The sequence below is a fragment of the Ceratotherium simum genome, chromosome 16, assembly GCF_057802395.1.
Source record: "Ceratotherium simum simum isolate JZ-2026a chromosome 16, ASM5780239v1, whole genome shotgun sequence".
Lineage (NCBI taxonomy): Eukaryota > Metazoa > Chordata > Mammalia > Perissodactyla > Rhinocerotidae > Ceratotherium > Ceratotherium simum.
The window spans coordinates 61,529,553-61,546,490 of record NC_141915.1 but is presented as its reverse complement, the minus strand read 5'-3'; the positions used below and the strand labels follow the sequence as shown (position 1 = coordinate 61,546,490).

The following is a 16,938-nucleotide window of genomic DNA, read 5'->3' as shown; positions in this document are numbered from 1 at the left end:
ATGATGGCCCTGGTCCAGGCCCAGGTGCCTGAGGTCCAGTGGTCCATCTCCTCCAGGGAAGGATGCGTCCCCCCAGGTCCCGCCCCTCACAGCCCTGGGTCAGAGAATCTCAAACTGGGATAAATAGGTGGGTGTGTCCCGTCCACACCAGGGCCCTCCCAGGGCCCCTCAGGGACAGTAGCCACCCCAGGCCAGGAAAAGGAGCCCTGCCAGGGTTGAAACAAAAAGCCCCTGTGAGCCAGGGGACCAAGTGCCAGGAGGGTCCCCCGTCAAGGGCGGGCGGACGGGTAGGGACAGGCAGGGCCTCAGTGCCAGGCTAAGCCTGCAACACGCTGCACTTGGTTTTGGAAAAGATCAAAACACAGAGCAAAGCAAATATTTATTAAAATGAAACCACTTTTGTCACTCTTGGGCTTTGAGAGAACCTGAGAAAACAAACAGGGCGTTGAGGGAGGCTCCGGGAGCAGCCCGGGCGGCCCGTGGTCAGCTCCTGTGGAGCTGGCGCTCTGCTCTCCTTCCATGAAACACATCACGCTTTCAGAGCTGTGTCCCCAGCCACTGCTTTGAAGGCGGGTCTGAGGGAGAGTGAATTTTCCAGATTGGAAAGAGGGGCTCGGCCCGTGTGGCGACTTGGGAGCGGGCAGTGGGAAGTGGGCCAGGCGGGTGGGGCCCGGCAGCTCACCTACCTCATCCCTCATGTACACGCAGACTGGGCTCGCCTCACACGGCTGCTCCAGACACTCCCTGCAAGGAGAGGAAAGAAAACACCACAGGCCGGCCGCTGGCGTGAGGGGACACCTGGTGCCCTTGGGAAGGCACCATGGAGGCCCCACCCAGGACAGCATCCCAGACCCACCCTGGCAGCCCCACAGCCACTAGAGGAGGCAGCCAACCGCTGGGCAGGAGCTGCCGCCCGACAGGCCTGGGCCATCAGCACCTGGTCTGGGGGTGTCTCCCACCTGCCTCCAGCCTCGAGGCTCTGAGTGCGGGGGGACATGGAGCAGGGGATGAGCCACAGGACGTTGTCAACTGTGCCCTGGGTCAGCGATGAGAAAGAGTATCCAGGGGGGCTGTGATTTGGTCCCAGGGGTCCTGTGATCTGGGCTTTTATCTGAAGCTGGCCTCCTAGAGGGTCGCTGACCCCTGAGGCATCAGGAGCAGCTCAGGGCAAGAATCCATTAAGTGGACTCGAGGAGAGAGGCCCAGGCCCCTGAGGCTATGAGCACTCCATGCCATCCCCTCTGCCCAGACCCTGCAGGGCAACGCTGGGACCAACAGGGCACTGGTATTCCTGAAGGGCCGGAGCAAGCTGCACGTTGGGGTCGTGGCCTGCTGCCTGCCCCAGGAGTGAGCTGGGCCCTGAGACGCTGTGTGACCTCCAGTCGTGAGGCAGGAGGATGATGGTGACGCCTCCTCCTGAAATGCACCCAGATGCCCACGTGGTCGAGTAGGACAGGGCCAGGCTCACAGAGGGCTCTTGACGGCCACTGAAATTATTGTCACCAAAACACAAAAGTAGGGAAACTGAAGGCCATGGCATGGCACGGGATACTGGTACGCCTGGGCAGTCAGTACTTCGGGCCACTCCATCACACATAGGCTGGGCGTGGGGACAGTGTGGGGGCAAACGGGCAGGAAACACCACGGATGCTCCACACAGACTTCCCTCCATCATCTGGGAAACAGCAAACGCACCCCTCAACATGGTCACCCGGTCACCACACACTGGGCCTGGCCACCAACGTCCTCTCCCCTTGTAAACTGGACCCTGAGATGGGAGAGAGCAGCCCCCAGGAGGCACAGCTGGATGGGCGTGAAGGACGGTGGGTGTGCAGGCGCACAACCAGAGGCACAGGCACATATACGCTCGCCCATGCACACGCCTGTGCAACCACCCAACATAACTCCCACTACCCGGCCCTGCACTGACCATCGAAGTTACAGAATGCAAGGTGGCTGAGTCCTGGCTTTGGAGTGTTTAACTGCTGATGGCAGGCCCAAGACAGCCAAAGGGAAGCTCATTTCTGCACTTCCTGACACATAATCGTAACACTAGCCCCCCAAATAAAAGCCCATCCCAGACAACACCTGGCGCACTGCAGGCCAGTCCCTCCCTTCCAGGCAGGGTGAATTGAGGGGCTGGTCCACCAAGCAGGAGGCCTGGAGGGCCCTTGGTCAGCACAGTTCCACCTGCCAGGCCTCATGGCTCAGACACGCAGACATGGTTGGGACAGGAAGATACAGGAACTGAGGTGGTGGCCAGAGGCAGCAGGGCCTCCAACTACACACTAAGAATGCACGGCTGCCTGGGCCCATCCCCAAGACCCGTGACCCATCCTCTGGGTTCAGCATGTTTTTGCTTTTGCATGTTCCCCAGGATTAAGACCCACAATCTAGAGCCAGCTGTGGGGCCCCTGGAGGAAGTGCAGCCCTGCCCCTGCCCAGGCCCTGGCACCACTGGCCTCATTACCTCTCAGGGTCCCCGCAGGAACGTAGGAGGCCCGCCGGCTGACAGCCCCCACGGAGCTCATCCAGAGCTCTATGAACCTGCACCTATGGTGAAGCTGCTCCCCAGAGAAGGCTTCTGGCCTCAACCAGAGCCACGTGGGGGCCGGCATGGAGGGTGCGACCTCTCACACGGTGGGGCCAGGGGTGCCCCAGTCCACTGAGACCCGGCGACCCTATGCCTCACAAAGACACACAAGACCTCGAAAGTGAAAGAGCAAGAGTTCCAGCCAGGCCCACGTGCTCTTCTTACTGAAGCCAAGACAAAGGAGAAGCGAAGGAACCTCAGGCAAGGAAGACACTCCAGCAAACAGGACCCCGGGGCCAGAGAGGAAGAGTCAGAGTGACATGGGGGTCCTGCTTCCCTCAACTGTGACAGACAGCAACTGCCTAGAGAGAAAGCTGGCCGGTTACGCAGCCAGCCATGCTGACGCCCACCAAGCAGCCAGCACAGTGCTCTCTGCACTCGCAGGGGCTCCAGCCAGGCATCCTCTCTCACAATACTTCCCCAGGGCACCTGATGCCAGCGCAGGGACGGCAAAGGACAAACAGGGACAAAGCAAGCAGCACCCCAGGAAGGCCTGCTAGCCTCCATGCCCTCGGAGGCCTCTGGAGGTCTCTGGACATCAAACGGGAGCCCGGCTTTGATGTGCATCTCCTCCAGAGGAATCAGATTCCCTCGTGTGGGGATCTGAGGGAGAGGCCTGTAAACACAGCGAGGGGAGGGGCAGCCGCAATGCAATCGCTTCCAGATCTTCCAAGCCAATTAACAGAGTTCTCCTTCCGAGGATGGCGGACCGGGGGACATTCCAGCGCATTGAGGAGCCGGCCCCTCACGCACTCTCAGCAAGAGTCCACCACTCCCTGCAACAGACCTCACTAAAGTTCCAAATGTCTCTAAGGGAGCCGAGCCAGGGGCCTCCTGAGGACCCCTGTGCCCCTGGACCTACTCCCACACCCCAGACCCAGGCAGAGCCACTGGACGCCAGGCAAGGCCGGGAGTCGGGTGGAGCTCCCTGGGTACCCACCTGCCCGCCCTCGCCAGATGCCCCCTCAGCCCAGCGGGACAGTGCTTGGGGAGGACCACCGGGGTCTTGCTTTAAGGCCAGCACCCCAGATGAGCCGGAGACCCACGGGGACGCCAGGCAGGGCAGAGGTCCTGCTGCTGCTGGATTTACAGACATTCTTCGCCAGCCACAAAGCACATCGTCCCCACGGCGTGGGCTGTCCACCCACCTGGGCCAGCTCCCACGAGGCACTGCGCTGGGGGCAAGCCAGGTATCTAAAGCCCTTTCTAATTAGGTCATCTGGGCCTGACCAAGACGGGGCTGGTACAAACACAGGTGCTGTCAACACAGGCCTGCCACTGCATTTCCCCATGCCAGAACAACAAAAACCAACCTAAACTGACAGAGCTGTGACTTCAGGGTCAGAGGTGTTTCTGCTGCCACAGGGAGGCCCACCTCAGGCGAGGACCCCTCCTGAGGGGCCAGGTGACTCACACCCCACCACCCAGCCCAGCCTACTCCCTCAAGCGGAGTCCTGCTCCCACATCCACGTCTGCCCCCTTCCCAGTGGACCCCGCCTGGGGATCCCTGGGGGAGCAATCTCAGCAGCTTCCTCAGCGAGGGTGCGTGGGGTAAACATGTGAGCTTTTGTGTCTAAGAATGGCCTTGTTCCATCCTCCCCAATCAATGACACTTAGGGAAAATGAGAAAATTCTAGAATAAATGATTTTCCTACAGCATTTCAAAGACACTGCTCGGCCGCGTTCCCAGTGGTGGTGCCAGCTGCCCAAGGCCTTTACGCGGGCCTATGGTCAAGGGCAGAACTGTCTCCTCATCCCCAGCTCCTGGTGATGCCACCAGGTGAGGCCCCCACCAGGCCAGGCACCAGGAGGCTCGTCCATCTGGAAACACACACCCTTCACTTCTGGGACCGTTTTCCACTGCAGTTTCACCCATGTCCTCCCACTGCTCTGTTCTCTTTCAAGAGACGCATCAGCAGGAGCCAGCTGCCTGGGCCGCCCGGATTCACCTCTTTGTTCCGTCCTCGCACTTGCCCGCCTGGCTCTGCAGCTCCTCCTCCTGCTGAGGAGATGTGGCTTCTCCCCACGCCTCAGCGAGAGCCAGGACGGTAGGGACCCTGTGCCCCCGGTTCCAAGTGTCAGCTCCCAGGCCTCGAGTGGCCCCACACTCTCTCAGGCATCTGCCACCACCACAAGAACATGCCCAGGCAGGCCGCAGACCAGCCAAATCTGCTGATCCTCAGGCATGTAAGCAGGACGGCAGATCCACAGGGCAGCCGCCCCCAGAGGCATGAGCCTGTCATGTGTGCCCGGGGTCATGGCCGTTTGATTCACAGCTGTGGACGCATGATGCCCCTTCCACTGCGGCTTCCCTAGCAGATTCCAAAGGCTCCTCTTCATCTCTGAACGCTCTTCTCATCACATCCAGCTCTCATTCCAACAGCCTCTCAGTCCTCTGAGAACAGGAACAAACACTGCCTCTCCCACCCCCGACGGTACCGTCTCTTCCTATTGGTCTGCACCGGCCTCTCCCGTCAGAAACTTGCTCCAATGTCTGGGTATACTTGGCTGTCTGCTCACACTTAGAGCAGGGGCTCTGGTGCACTGCAGCTAGCTCTCAGTACCCAGATGGTAATCTGGGGAGCGAGTCGTGCCCCCCACATCAGGAGCTGCCAGAGTTCTGGGAGCCACACTGGCAGCTCACACTCACCTAACCTCCCCATTCTTGGGACAGCGCTCATAGCCTTGACCACGCAGGCACCCCCAGTCCAGAGAGCCCCAAGGCTCACTCTCCCTAGAAAACCACCTCCAGTACCAGCAGCTCAGGGCAGGAGGGAATCCAGGACACTACGGCTTCTTATATCTCATATAGCACCTGTCCCCTCTCCCCACTCCTCCATCACCTTCCCACCCTCATCCTGGTGCTGCCTTGCCTCGGCTTCCGCTCACTCCATCCTCCAGGCTGCATCTTTGTGAAGTCCTTTACTGTCATTTTAGTTGCCTTTTGGGAGGGAGAAGAATTGCACACTGTGTGCCACATGTTCCTCCTGCTCCTTGTTGGTGGCCCAGAGCCTTTGCACTTGCTATCCCCGTCCCAGATCCTGGTGCAGCTGGCTCTACCAAGACTTACCCCACTACCCAGAAAATGTTGCCCCACCACCTCTCAAGGCGTTTTCCCTTCTTTGTAAAAATCTTATAGCTCTGTATACCTGGCTGTTAGCTCCGCCCCCCACTGAGAACACCAGCTCTGAGAGACCAGAACCAGGCTCCCTGAAGCAGCACCAGCTGGCTAGCAGTGAATAAACAAAAGAACAAAGGAAAAACACACAGACGCCCCATCGTCTCAGCAGCGCAGGGTGGCAGCTAAAAATGCAGGAGCCGGTGTCCCAGGCTCGGGGCTTTGAGGAGCTCCCCTCCGCCTCTGGGTCTCCATTCTTTCTTCTGAAAATAAGAGTAACAGCAGCCCGACCTCATGCAGCTGATAGGAGGACCGGGTCAGACAACAAGTGCCGAGAGCAGCACAGTGAGGCGGGGACCCAGGTGCCTATTTCAGGGGCGCTACTGAAGGCCACCTAAGTGCGGGGGGCGGGGGGTCATAAAGTTCTCTCAGAGGAATGTTGAGGTAGGAAGCAGAGGCTGGCTGGACGGGAGGCAGCCCTGGCTGCCCAGGCTCATAGGAGCAGGGAGGGACCACCTCGTCTTGGCACAGCAGCCCCTGCAGCCGTGCTGTAGAAAGGACCAGGAATGTGGAGACGCCAGCACATCAGAAACGGGTGAGGAGCTCCATCAGGGCAGCCTGGGTGGGGAGCAGGAGTCTGGCTGCTGGGACAGCAGGGGCAGTGGGCGCCCGGTCAGATCAGAGCCGGCCCTGCCCAGAGTCCCTCTCTTCTGCACAGACAAACCACGGGGTGAGGCCTTGTTCTCAGTATTTGAGATAGATCAACTCATCTCATCCTCACGTCTCCCTTGGGAGGCCCAGACAGGGCAAGCAACATGCCCACGGCCACAAAGAGACCACTACATCCTCCCACAATCCCTTCCATTCTGCTGGTCGAGACCTTTAAAAGTAGACAAAGAGGGGGCCGGCCCAGTGGCACAGTGGTTAAGTTCACAGGCTCTGCTTTGGCGGCCCAGGGTTTGCGAGTTGAGATCCCAGGCGCAGACCTACGCCCTGCTCATCAAGCCATGCTGTGGTGGCGTCCCATATGCAAAATGGAGGAGGATGGGCACAGATGTTAGCTCAGGGCCAATCTTCCTCACCAAAAAAAAAAAAAAAAAAAAAATTGGACAAAGAATTCCACCCAACGAGACCAAAACTTAAAGAGCCACCATTTTGACACATTCAGGAGTAAAGTTTAAACCATTAATCACCAAACAGAAACTGATAATCAGTTATCATTAAGAAGATTTTCTTTTTGAACACAACCCATTTTCACGATAAGGCAGTTTTACATCTAAAGCATTTGTCAGCTGAAGAGCCCAGCACTCAACTTCTCTCCTCACTACTCACCAAGCCCTCGGGGGCCTCTCAGGTCCCCACAAAGATGGAAGTGCTGGCTCTTCCGTGAGGGTACGGCCTGGCCGACACACCAGGAAACGCAGTCAAAAAGACAATCAGTAGCTGCTGGTACAGCTGATGAACGGGCAGCCCCCTCATCTCAAGCCAGTCCTCTTACCAGGCCCCCAGAACCCCAGCTCTGCCGTGCAGAGCTGAAGCAGAGTTCAAGGTTGTGGCTCTGGACCAGCCCTGCTGAGCATGGCAGCACTGGCACTGCAGATGAGAGCAGAGCCCAGAACCTGCTCACTGACGCTCACCTGATCTGTGCAAAATGGCTGAGAAGCTCCCAGAGTGTCTGGCCTGAACAGAAAGTATCTTGCAACCTAGAGCCATCATCCAGCTGCAGAGCGATGCGAACCTAAGGGGGCGAGAGACAGGAAACCAAGTTAGGAGGAAAAGCAGCTGTCCCATCCTGGACCCAGGTCTGATTTTCAGGGCACAGGCATGAGCACACGCCCTCCCTCAGGGCTCCTGGGATCTTGTGGGGGCGTGGGAGACGATAAGTACTGCCCCTCTGCACACTTTGTAAACACGTTTGTTGTGTTTTAAGCTGCCAAATTCTGAGGTAACTTGTTACGCAATGATAACTAATATATTGTGTTTTCTGAATTTTTTTTCCACAAATAAGCACATTGCTTTTATAAGTCCGTTTTTAATAATTATGTCCCTAAACAAGGACACAAGTTTATAACCCAAAGGAGGGAAATTCCTCTCTGGTCCTTCTGCCGAGTGACAGACACCCTAGAGCATGTGTGCACAGAGCCCCGGAGTAAGAACGTGTCCCACACCTACAAGAGCCGCACTCAGCCCCACCTGCCACGGCCCAGCACCTGATTTTCTACATCACAGCTACTCCTGCACATTTACATGAAATCCAGTAACAAACAAAGCAGGAGCTGCTCTGTGTGAAAGCGCAATGGAGTCCCCCAATTGCCCCACAGCCCAAGTCACTCCCAAAGAAAGGCAGGTTCCCTTCCACGTGAAAGTTTGAGAAGCACAGTTGTAATGGAAAAGGAGGGGTGTCAGGGTCAGTCCCAGCCGCCTGTCTCCTGGTGGGCCCTGGAGACTAATACCCCTAGGGCCCAAGCCTCTTTATCTCTCAACAGGGATGAAAATCGCCTTCCTTGAGGTGTTGGGTGAATATTACACCCGCAAAGGACCCGGCTTGGGCTCGCAGGAGTGGGAGCCGTCACCCTGGTCACTGTTTCCGTCTACAGTAACCCTGCTGTCGTGCGCTCATCTCTAGAAGCTGAAAGTTACTGATCTGGTGGAAGGCGGTGGGCCGCGGTCAGAACACTTGGGCTGTGGTCCAGGTGAGACCTGTAGGAGGGCTGGGGCGAATCCTGAGAACTGAGTTCATCCCAGAACCAAGGCCGCGTTCATCGCCTCACAGAGCTCTGCAGGCTCTAAGTTTCTTGGCACTTTTATGACCAGAAACATCAGGCTGTAAATCACGAGGCTGGGCGAATGCTGCTGACATGCTGGGATGGACACAGCACAATTAACTGTTGCTCAAAAATAAATTCAGCATGAAGAGCAAGTCTCATTTCCAACCATCAGCTATCGAAGCAGAAGACTAGCTCTGACCTGACCCCAGGAAGGCAGGATGGATCCGAGGACTCAGGCCTCACCGTGCACCCCCCTCTAAAACAGCCCCCACTCCCCAACCACAGCCGCAGGCCCTCCCCATCTGCTCGGCCTGCTGAAGCACCCTGCCGTCCAAACAGTCTGAATGAAAGAGCCAGGAGCAGCAGTACTGCTGGTCTCTCCCTGAGAGCCACCTACCATGTTCTCGGGCCCCTCGCGGCTCCGGGAGATGGGCACCATCTCCAGCTTGGCATTATTGGGCAGGTTGGCGAATCTCCACTGGAGAGTGAGGTCAAGCACGTTCTTCTGAAACCTGCAAAACAGACCAAGGCCCATAAGCTGCCCCACAGATCCTAACAGCCCAGCTCCCGTCTGGCTCTGGCACAGCCTTGCTGGGAACGGGGTACACACCCTGGATGTCCTCGGCTGTGCAGCGATTCTCCAGCCAGTGCCCCCAAGGCCATAAGAACAGACAGCCACAGCCTGGAAGCCTGCAAGGGCAGGAGCAGGTCCCTGACTACAGTGTCTTCTGAAGGAGAGACAAAGAGAGCACTGACACAGTTTGAGTGTACAAAGGCAGGGCAGGAAGGGAGAAAAAGGAAATGCGTTACCCTCTGGGGTGAGCTGAGGGGCTGCTCCTTCAGACCGTGAAGCAGTAACCAGCCCAAGTACAGACTTGGAACATAAAAGCACACACGGGAACAACTAAGGGGCGTGCGCCTTGCTCTGCTCAGAAAAGATCTCACAGAACACCACCCTATCCTCACGAACCAGAGCTGCACCCGCAGCCGTCCAGCCCCTGCAAGCCACTCTCCCTACACTGCCGGCCACCAGCCAAAATGACCAGCTCCCCTCACTCCTGCTTCCCGCCATCCTTTGAAGCAGGGCCATGACCCCAAAGACGAGCAACAGAGGGCAAAGGTTCTAGAGAAACACAAATGAAACAACCTGGCCTAAAGTCCCCATGGAGAGCCAGGCCCTGACAGCGGCCGGGATTCAGGGATAAAGGGCTAAGATTGCCATTCCCACCCACAAAGCCAGGTCCTCCAACCCAGAGCAGCCAGCAGTCTCTCTGCCTGTGTCCTGCACATATGAGCGGCTGCACAGGCACCTGGCAGCTTTGAGTCTCCCAACCGGTCAGGAAGAGACCAGTGTGGGCCTTCAGACAACGGGGTGGGCCCGCAACCTCCTCTGATCCCTGTGCACAGAGGTCCCGGGTCCATGGGGGTATAGTTTCTCAGAAGGACTGGAGGGAATGAAGAGACCTGATGAGTCAGGAGAGGAAATAACCAAGGGCAGGAGAAGAGGGCAGGCAGAGAACTCCCACGGCCTCCAAGATGCCCACTGGGTCTTTATTGGCAGCCTGCCCTCCCGGAAATCATGGCCAGGGTCACGCTCAGCACGCCTAACAAACAAGAAACTCAGATGAGAAGTGCCAACAGGTAGCCCAGGCCACCCAATGGCAAAGCTGGGACCATAATGTGTGGTTCCTGACATCCAGCTCGGATCACACGTCAGCTATGGACCGACAAGGAGTCAGACACCTACTCCTGAGGAGAGAGAGGACGGCGGCCCGGATTCAGAGACCTGGACGCTGCCTCACATGAGGGCAGGGAGGGTGGCAGCCAGGTGGCCCTGGAGCCTGCCTGACCCTGGTCCCTCTCCTCCCAACCCCTCTGGCTCCCAGGAACCCCACAGGAACAAGAATTACCACTGCTAACCCCACAGATCATTCGGGTCAGAGAAAAGCTCCTGCCCACAGCTTCTGAAAACACCATCGCCGTGTGGCTTGATTTCAGAGGAGGCAGATGGTGGCCAGAACGAATCGCCAGAACAAATCGCCAGAGAAGGAATAGGAGAACCTACTTATGCTGCTCAAAAGTCAGACTCTGAGCTGACTTTTAATAAAAGTTTAGGAAAAAACTACAGAGCTGGAGAGAGAATGCGTGTGAGATTTGAATACACACAAAGTGGTGACCTGACTACGCGAGTGCCAAGATGCCGTTAGAAACAATGGTTTTCTGATCGTGGACAATTTATAAAGCCCAGGGAGTTGGGAAGACTTGAGAAAGAAGCAATTCTGATACCCATCTTCAACACTAGCTGGAGAATGCAATACAATAACTTCAATGACTAGTGCAAGACAGGACAGCAGATCTAAGGTGAACCCAGGACCAGGTGGGCTGGCAGCCCTAGAGGTGAAGGGAAGGTGTCATGCACACTTGAGAGGGGCAGCACTTTTTAAACAAATTACACCACAGGTGTATAAAAGGAAGACAAGAGAAAAACTGATACTGTGTTGCAAAAGCTCCAACATTCTGACCCGCTCCAACCATACAACATGCAGAGGTTTCAGGCAGATTAAAGGAGAACAGAGAGAGGGCGCACAGCTCTGTGACAGGATGCCAGGGGACGGCCCAGGACAGAACACAGGCCCTGAGATTCTCAGTGGTCAGGCAGGAGTAGGGGAGTCAGCACGACACAAGGGCCTCTTTGCTCCAAACCTCCCCTGCAGAGCCCCACAGACAAGGCAGCGTGAGAAAGCCCCAAAGAACAGGCTCCTCTTTGCCCCCGATGTGAGGACAGCCACACCGTGAAGACATGCCGCTAAGGCCAAAAGCTCCTCATGTGGGAAAAGAAACCCACACCCCACCAACATGCCTTCTGACCCTTTTATTGTTTTGGACTCTTTGAGAATGTGGTGAAAGCCCTCTCTTCGGAAAAATGCCCACACACAGAGACCTGCATGCAATTCCAGGGGCTGCAAGGCCACCGGGATCCACCCACAGTTTGCAGGTTTCTTCCCATTTCTCCATGACTACTTCCTTTTGCCCTCAGAGCCCCATCAAGAACTTACACAACCAAAGGCATGAAAACCCTCTGCGGTGGCCCCTAAAAAGAAACATCCACATCCTAACCCCCAGCACTCGTGAACAGGACCTTACTTGGAGATAGGGACTTTGCAGATGTAATTGAGTTAAGGATCTCAGGATGAGGTCATTCTGCATTAAGGTGGGCCCTAAATCTAATGACAAGTGTTCTTAATAAGAGACAGAAGAGCAAAAGACACACAACACACAGGGAAAAGGCCACGTGAAGGTGGAGGCAGAGTGTGGAGTGATGCAGCCACAAGGCAAGGCAAGGAACGCCTGGAGCCCCCAGAAGCTGGAAGAGAAAGGATCTCCTCCCAGTGCCTTGGAGGGAGCACAGCCCTGCCCACACCTTGATTTTGGGCTTCTGGCCCCCAGAACTGAGAGAATAAACTTCTCTTGGCTTAAGCCCCCGAGCGGGGCCCTGGGTGGGGGGAGATGGACTCAAACCCCGCAGCCCAACCAGAGGAAACTCACTTCAGATCATATTCACTGGGGTTGAAGTCCTGCCGCCGGCATGTCTCCTCCAGAACCTAGGAGTGAGATGAGAGGATGGTGAGCCACTGGGTCTGGCCTGGTCCTTGGTTGGCAGGCTCAGCGGCACTGAGGCAGCCGAGTGCAGAGTCTATCTCTTTCTGGAGAGCCGGTTGGCCCTGCAGAACAAAGCCTAGCCACATGATGGACCCTCCACTCAACAGCTCCATGCGCCTCACTCACAAATCCTGTTCACTCTCCCCGTCCTCACTGGGCCTGCCTTGTCACCCCAGCTCTGTAGGAGAGCCCAGCACCACAGATGTCTTCCTACACACTCGTGGCCCGCCTCTCCCCACTCACAGAGAATAAAGTTCAAACTTGGGCCCCCAATGCCCGCAGCGCTTCACCCTCCTCTCCGCGAGCCGGCTCCACAGAGAGCCAGCTCAAAGTGGGCCCTGGGGCGCCCGAATGGCCCGGGAGCTCCCCGCTTCTGTGCCCTGCACACACACTGAGTCACTATTCTTGGGCTCAGCCCCCCGGGGGCTCCTCCCCGCAGACCTTGTATGCGCACTGTCCCCTACACAGCAGGACCCAAGAAGCATTTTAATGTCATGGATTCGAGGTCAACCAGCTGCTCCGCTGAAAGTGCAGCGAGTGACTCAGCAAACCAGTTCCCAGGCACAAAGGCCGGCAGACCTAGTCACAGTGGACGCCGGACCGGTAGGACGCCCGGGGATGGAAACACGGGCCGGGGGCGCTGGGAGACCGGCTCGGGCGCCCCGAGGACCCGGCTAGGGGTGCCAGGAGGTGCCGACACCCGCCAGCCCGCCCCTCGCCACGGTGGGACCCTTCCCCCGACCCCTGGGAGCCCAGATGCCGGCGCGGTAGTGGGCGGGCCTGCCGCGCCAGGAACCCGCTCATTGGCCGCCTCAGGCCCCGCCCCCTCAGGCCCCGCCCCGCGGCTGTCGGCGCCAACCGCAGGAGCAGGCACGGGGCCGCGTCCTCGCTGCCCGCCCGCCGCCCGCCGCCCGCCGCCCGCCCGCGGCCGCACCTGCAGCAGCACGGTGCTTGGCGTCACCTTCACTGTGTGGCGCCGCCCGTTCGGGGCCAGCACCGACACCGCGGAGCCCCCGCCGCCTGCCGGGGTCGCCATCTTCCGCCCACGTGACCTGCTGCCGCGGGTTCGGCGTCAAACAACTTTATTGGCACCAGCCGTGACGCACAGCCGCGCGGCCGCGGGGACGAAGCCTGAGGGGCGCGGCCGGAGCCTGAGGGGCGGGGCCCGCGCGCTGCCCGTCCCACGCCCAGGCCACGCCCCCGGCCCGGGGCGCGCCCCCCGTCCTGCCAGAGCGCGTGCCCGGGGCGGGGCCCGGCGCGCTGTCACCCCAACCGGCTTAACGTGGCCCCAGGTCCCGGCCGGCTGTCAGCGCTCGCGCCGCCGCTCTGAACAGACGGCCAGATGAGGAAGGCCGTGCGGGCCGGGAGCGCGCCGAGGCCTGGGCTCCCTCTCGCCGCCGGGCCACTGTGCTCCCACCTCCACTCCAACGCACGCCCCCCCACCCCCTGTCCCCTTTGGTCACCTCTGCCTGCCTGCATCTCTGCGGAGGTTCCTTCAGGAGTGAATGCCTGCGGGCCCCGTGGGGTGGTGTAAAGGTCAAGCAATCCCTAAGAAACTCCAGACCTGAGAGCGCAGATTCAGTCAAAGTCTGAGATGAGCTTTCTACACTGTCAGTGCTGGACTCTCTCTACCAGCAGCTAAAAACCCTGCGACAGAACTTGTCCCCGATTCCAACCCACTGGCGCACAATGGAAGTCTAGAAGGTCCGGGAGGAGGGGTGTGTGGGATCCTACCATCCCTCCCATGTGGGTGCTCACGCCTTCCTATAGCTGACACCTCTGTCTCACAGACATCTGCATGTGTGTCTAGGAACACGGGGAAAGCCTCAGGTAGCTGCAGCTCCAGGGATGCCCCTCCAGTACCCCCTCTGAGACACACCCACCCGTTCAAGCTCCGCAACCTCAGTGCCTCACTGAGCCACACACATCGCCTGGTCACCATCCGTCAGCCCCCTCCCCTGAGGCCAGGGAGCATCACAGGACTGCCGAGATTTCAGGTTGGGGCACTCAGGAGGTCATCTGGTCAAGCCGCCTTACTGGCCATTATCAGGTCTACGGTAGCTCAGAAACAATGCCTGCTGACGTGCCTCCTCCTTGTCTTCATCTTGTCTTGTCCGCTCCTACCTCCTCCAGTGGGTCTCACTGGCCATGTGTAGCTGGGCACGCAAAGCCTCGGAGCAGACACCTGTGGGGCGTTTCTGGGGGCCACTGCCTGGTTAAGCACTCCCCACCACAGCCTTCAGCCCATCAGGGCCCCATGCAAAGTTCTGTGGCAGCCAGGCCCCCTGCACCCCAAGTTGCCCCAGCCTGACCTCTTCAGCCCTTCAGCCTGCAGGGGTTTCCTCAGAGCCTCATCTGTACTGGCACAGGTCTTTCACACCTGCTCGCTTGTTTATTGGCTGTCTCTCCCCCTGGCAGGCCTGTCTGCCTGGCCCTCCACCGTGCTGGCAGGCAGAGCAGAGTGAGCACAGGGCCCGGGCGGGTGCTTGGCAAACATCTATCAGAGAATTGATTATTGATGGGGGAGCAAACAAACACATCATCCCCCTAAGCATGCCTTCCCCTCCTGCTGCGGAGGTAGGGCGCCCTAGCAGTGCGAGGTGGGAGAGGCGGCGCAGACCCACCTCCCCCCGATGGCCTGGCTGGGTCAAACCTGGTGAAGACCAGGTGGGACAGACAGAGACCCCACGAGGCACCCGTGAAAATGAGCAAGCCCCAGAGACGACCACTGGTTGCTGTGTGGGGCCCTGGGCGCGCTGAACATGCAGCTCGACAAGACTCCAGGGGCAAGAAACGCCCAGAAGTGGGCATTTGAGCAGAGCCAAAACTTCAGGTGGCTGGACACGCCAGCTCTCTGCTACAGCAGGAAGGACCCTCACATGCCCCATGGCGAGTATGCACACTCAGGTTAGAACCCACCTGTTGGGACCGTATGTTTGCTCTGTTGGGAGGCTGCTTCCCTGCGCTTCCTCACTGCACTTCCTTCAGCTTGTCACTGCAACTTGGCACCTTCGCTCAGGGCTCTGTCACAGGCAGTTTGGGCACAGCTTTGAGCTGCCCAGATTCTAAGACATGCTCACAACGGAGGCCACCGTGATGACCATGGGGTCAAAGATCGTCTTTGGGAGGTTTGCAGGGCGACGAAGGGGAGTCTGTACTAGATGCTCTTGTAGCTCTGCCTCTTTTTGCAGCTTATATTTTTCCTTCCAAATTTGGTATCTTAAAAAATGACAGATCTGTACACTAAGGTTCATAGCAGCTTTATTTGTAATAACCAAAAACTGGAATGAGCCCAGATGACCTTCAGGGTGAGCAGTTAGACACACTGTGGTCCATCCACACGTGGAGCACTGCTCAGCCACCAAAAGGAACGAACTACTGATACAGCCACCTGGGTGAGTCTCCAGGGAAGTGTGCTGAGTGAAAAAAGCCAGTCCCTAAAGGCTATATACCGTGCGATTCCATTTATATGGCATTATGGAAATGACTGCATTTTAGAAATGGAGGACAAATTAAGGATTGCCAGACATTAGGGGCAGTGGGATTGGGGAAAGGAGTGAAGCAGGTGTGGTTGTAGGAGGGCAGCACGAGGGACCCTTGTGGAGATGGAGCTGTTCAGTACCTTGACACACCAACCTGTATATACAACATGGTCCACACACAACTGAGCGCACGTGAAACTAGGTTGTGAAGAGAACGGGTCCGTTGTGTCCACGTCACTCTCTTGGCTGTGATATTGTGCTATAGTTTTGCCAAGTGTTACCATTGTGGGAAAGTGGGCAAAGTACACAAGGGGTCACTCTATATTTTTTCTTACAATTGCATGTGACTCTATAATTATCTCAATAAAAAATTCAATTAAATAGCACATCTACAAGCAAGCTGAAAATTTAATACAATAAACTACTACTTTTCAACTCCTCTCTATACCTTCACCTAGGTACACCAACTCTTAACATCTTCTCACATCATTCACCTTCTCTCTCTGCATTTAGATTTGCATATATATTTATATTTGAAAGTAAGTTTCAATATCCAGGCGCTTTCCCTCCAAATAGTTCAGCAGCACCTCATAAGAGCCAGGACCTTCTCCTACTTAATCGTACCTGTCACTGCACCCAACAGCCATACAGTCATGGATATAATGATATTGTCTAACACGAAGTCCACTTTGGAATTTCCCTTGTCCCAAAATGGTCCAGTTGTCACATTGCATTTGGTTGTTGCATCTGTTTACACTCCTTTAATCTACAACAGTCCCTCCATCTTTTGGGTTATTTGTTTTAATTTTTCATGACCCTTGCATTTTTGAGGAGCCCAGACCCATTTTCTTTAGAATGTTCCACAATCTGGATCTGCCTGATCCTTTCCTGGGGTTAAACATTTGGGGTGGTAAGGCAGTGCAGATGACAGCCCATCAGGAGATCCAGGACATCAGTTTGTCCCATTAGTGGGGACGTGAAGTCTGAACACTTGGTGAAGGTGGGTCTGCCAGATTCCAACATGGTCAAGGTCCCTTTTAGAGTGAAAGAAGCCATGTGTGGGGTAATTCTTGGAGACCATAAATATGATATTTTTTCCAATAACCATTTACTCAAAGGTTTTAGCATCAATTGATGGTCCTTGCCTGAATCCATCATTACATTTATGGTTGCAAAATCATGACTTTCCAATTTTATCATTCCCTCTACGTTTAATAGACATTTGCTTGGTCAAGAAATACTTCCTCTCCTTTTAAAAAAATTCTCAAATATTGATATGAATTCATAGATTCACTGTTCATTCAATTATTCTTTTTG

At 56.7% G+C, this 16,938-nt stretch overlaps 1 protein-coding gene across 10 annotated transcripts in view; it reads right to left on the bottom strand.

Annotated features, from left to right (window-relative positions):
- ASPSCR1 (ASPSCR1 tether for SLC2A4, UBX domain containing) overlaps positions 1-13,230 on the bottom strand; it is a 31,213-nt gene extending 17,983 nt beyond the window's left edge. For 5 of the 10 annotated variants that reach the window (XM_014789370.2, XM_087441814.1, XM_087441815.1 and 2 more), the window contains exons 1-5: positions 13,074-13,229; positions 12,026-12,081; positions 8,877-8,991; positions 7,349-7,449; positions 687-744 (exon numbers count right to left, since the gene is read on the bottom strand). In XM_014789370.2, coding sequence (XP_014644856.1) covers positions 687-744; positions 7,349-7,449; positions 8,877-8,991; positions 12,026-12,081; positions 13,074-13,175 — 432 coding nt within the window. In that variant the 5' untranslated portion in view covers positions 13,176-13,229. Of the gene's footprint in view, positions 1-686; positions 745-7,348; positions 7,450-8,876; positions 8,992-12,025; positions 12,082-12,580; positions 12,866-13,073 lie in introns of those variants that run through there. The other 5 variants (XM_087441811.1, XM_087441809.1, XM_087441810.1 and 2 more) reach the window with 4 other exon arrangements.
- Between the last annotated feature and the right edge of the window lie 3,708 nt (positions 13,231-16,938).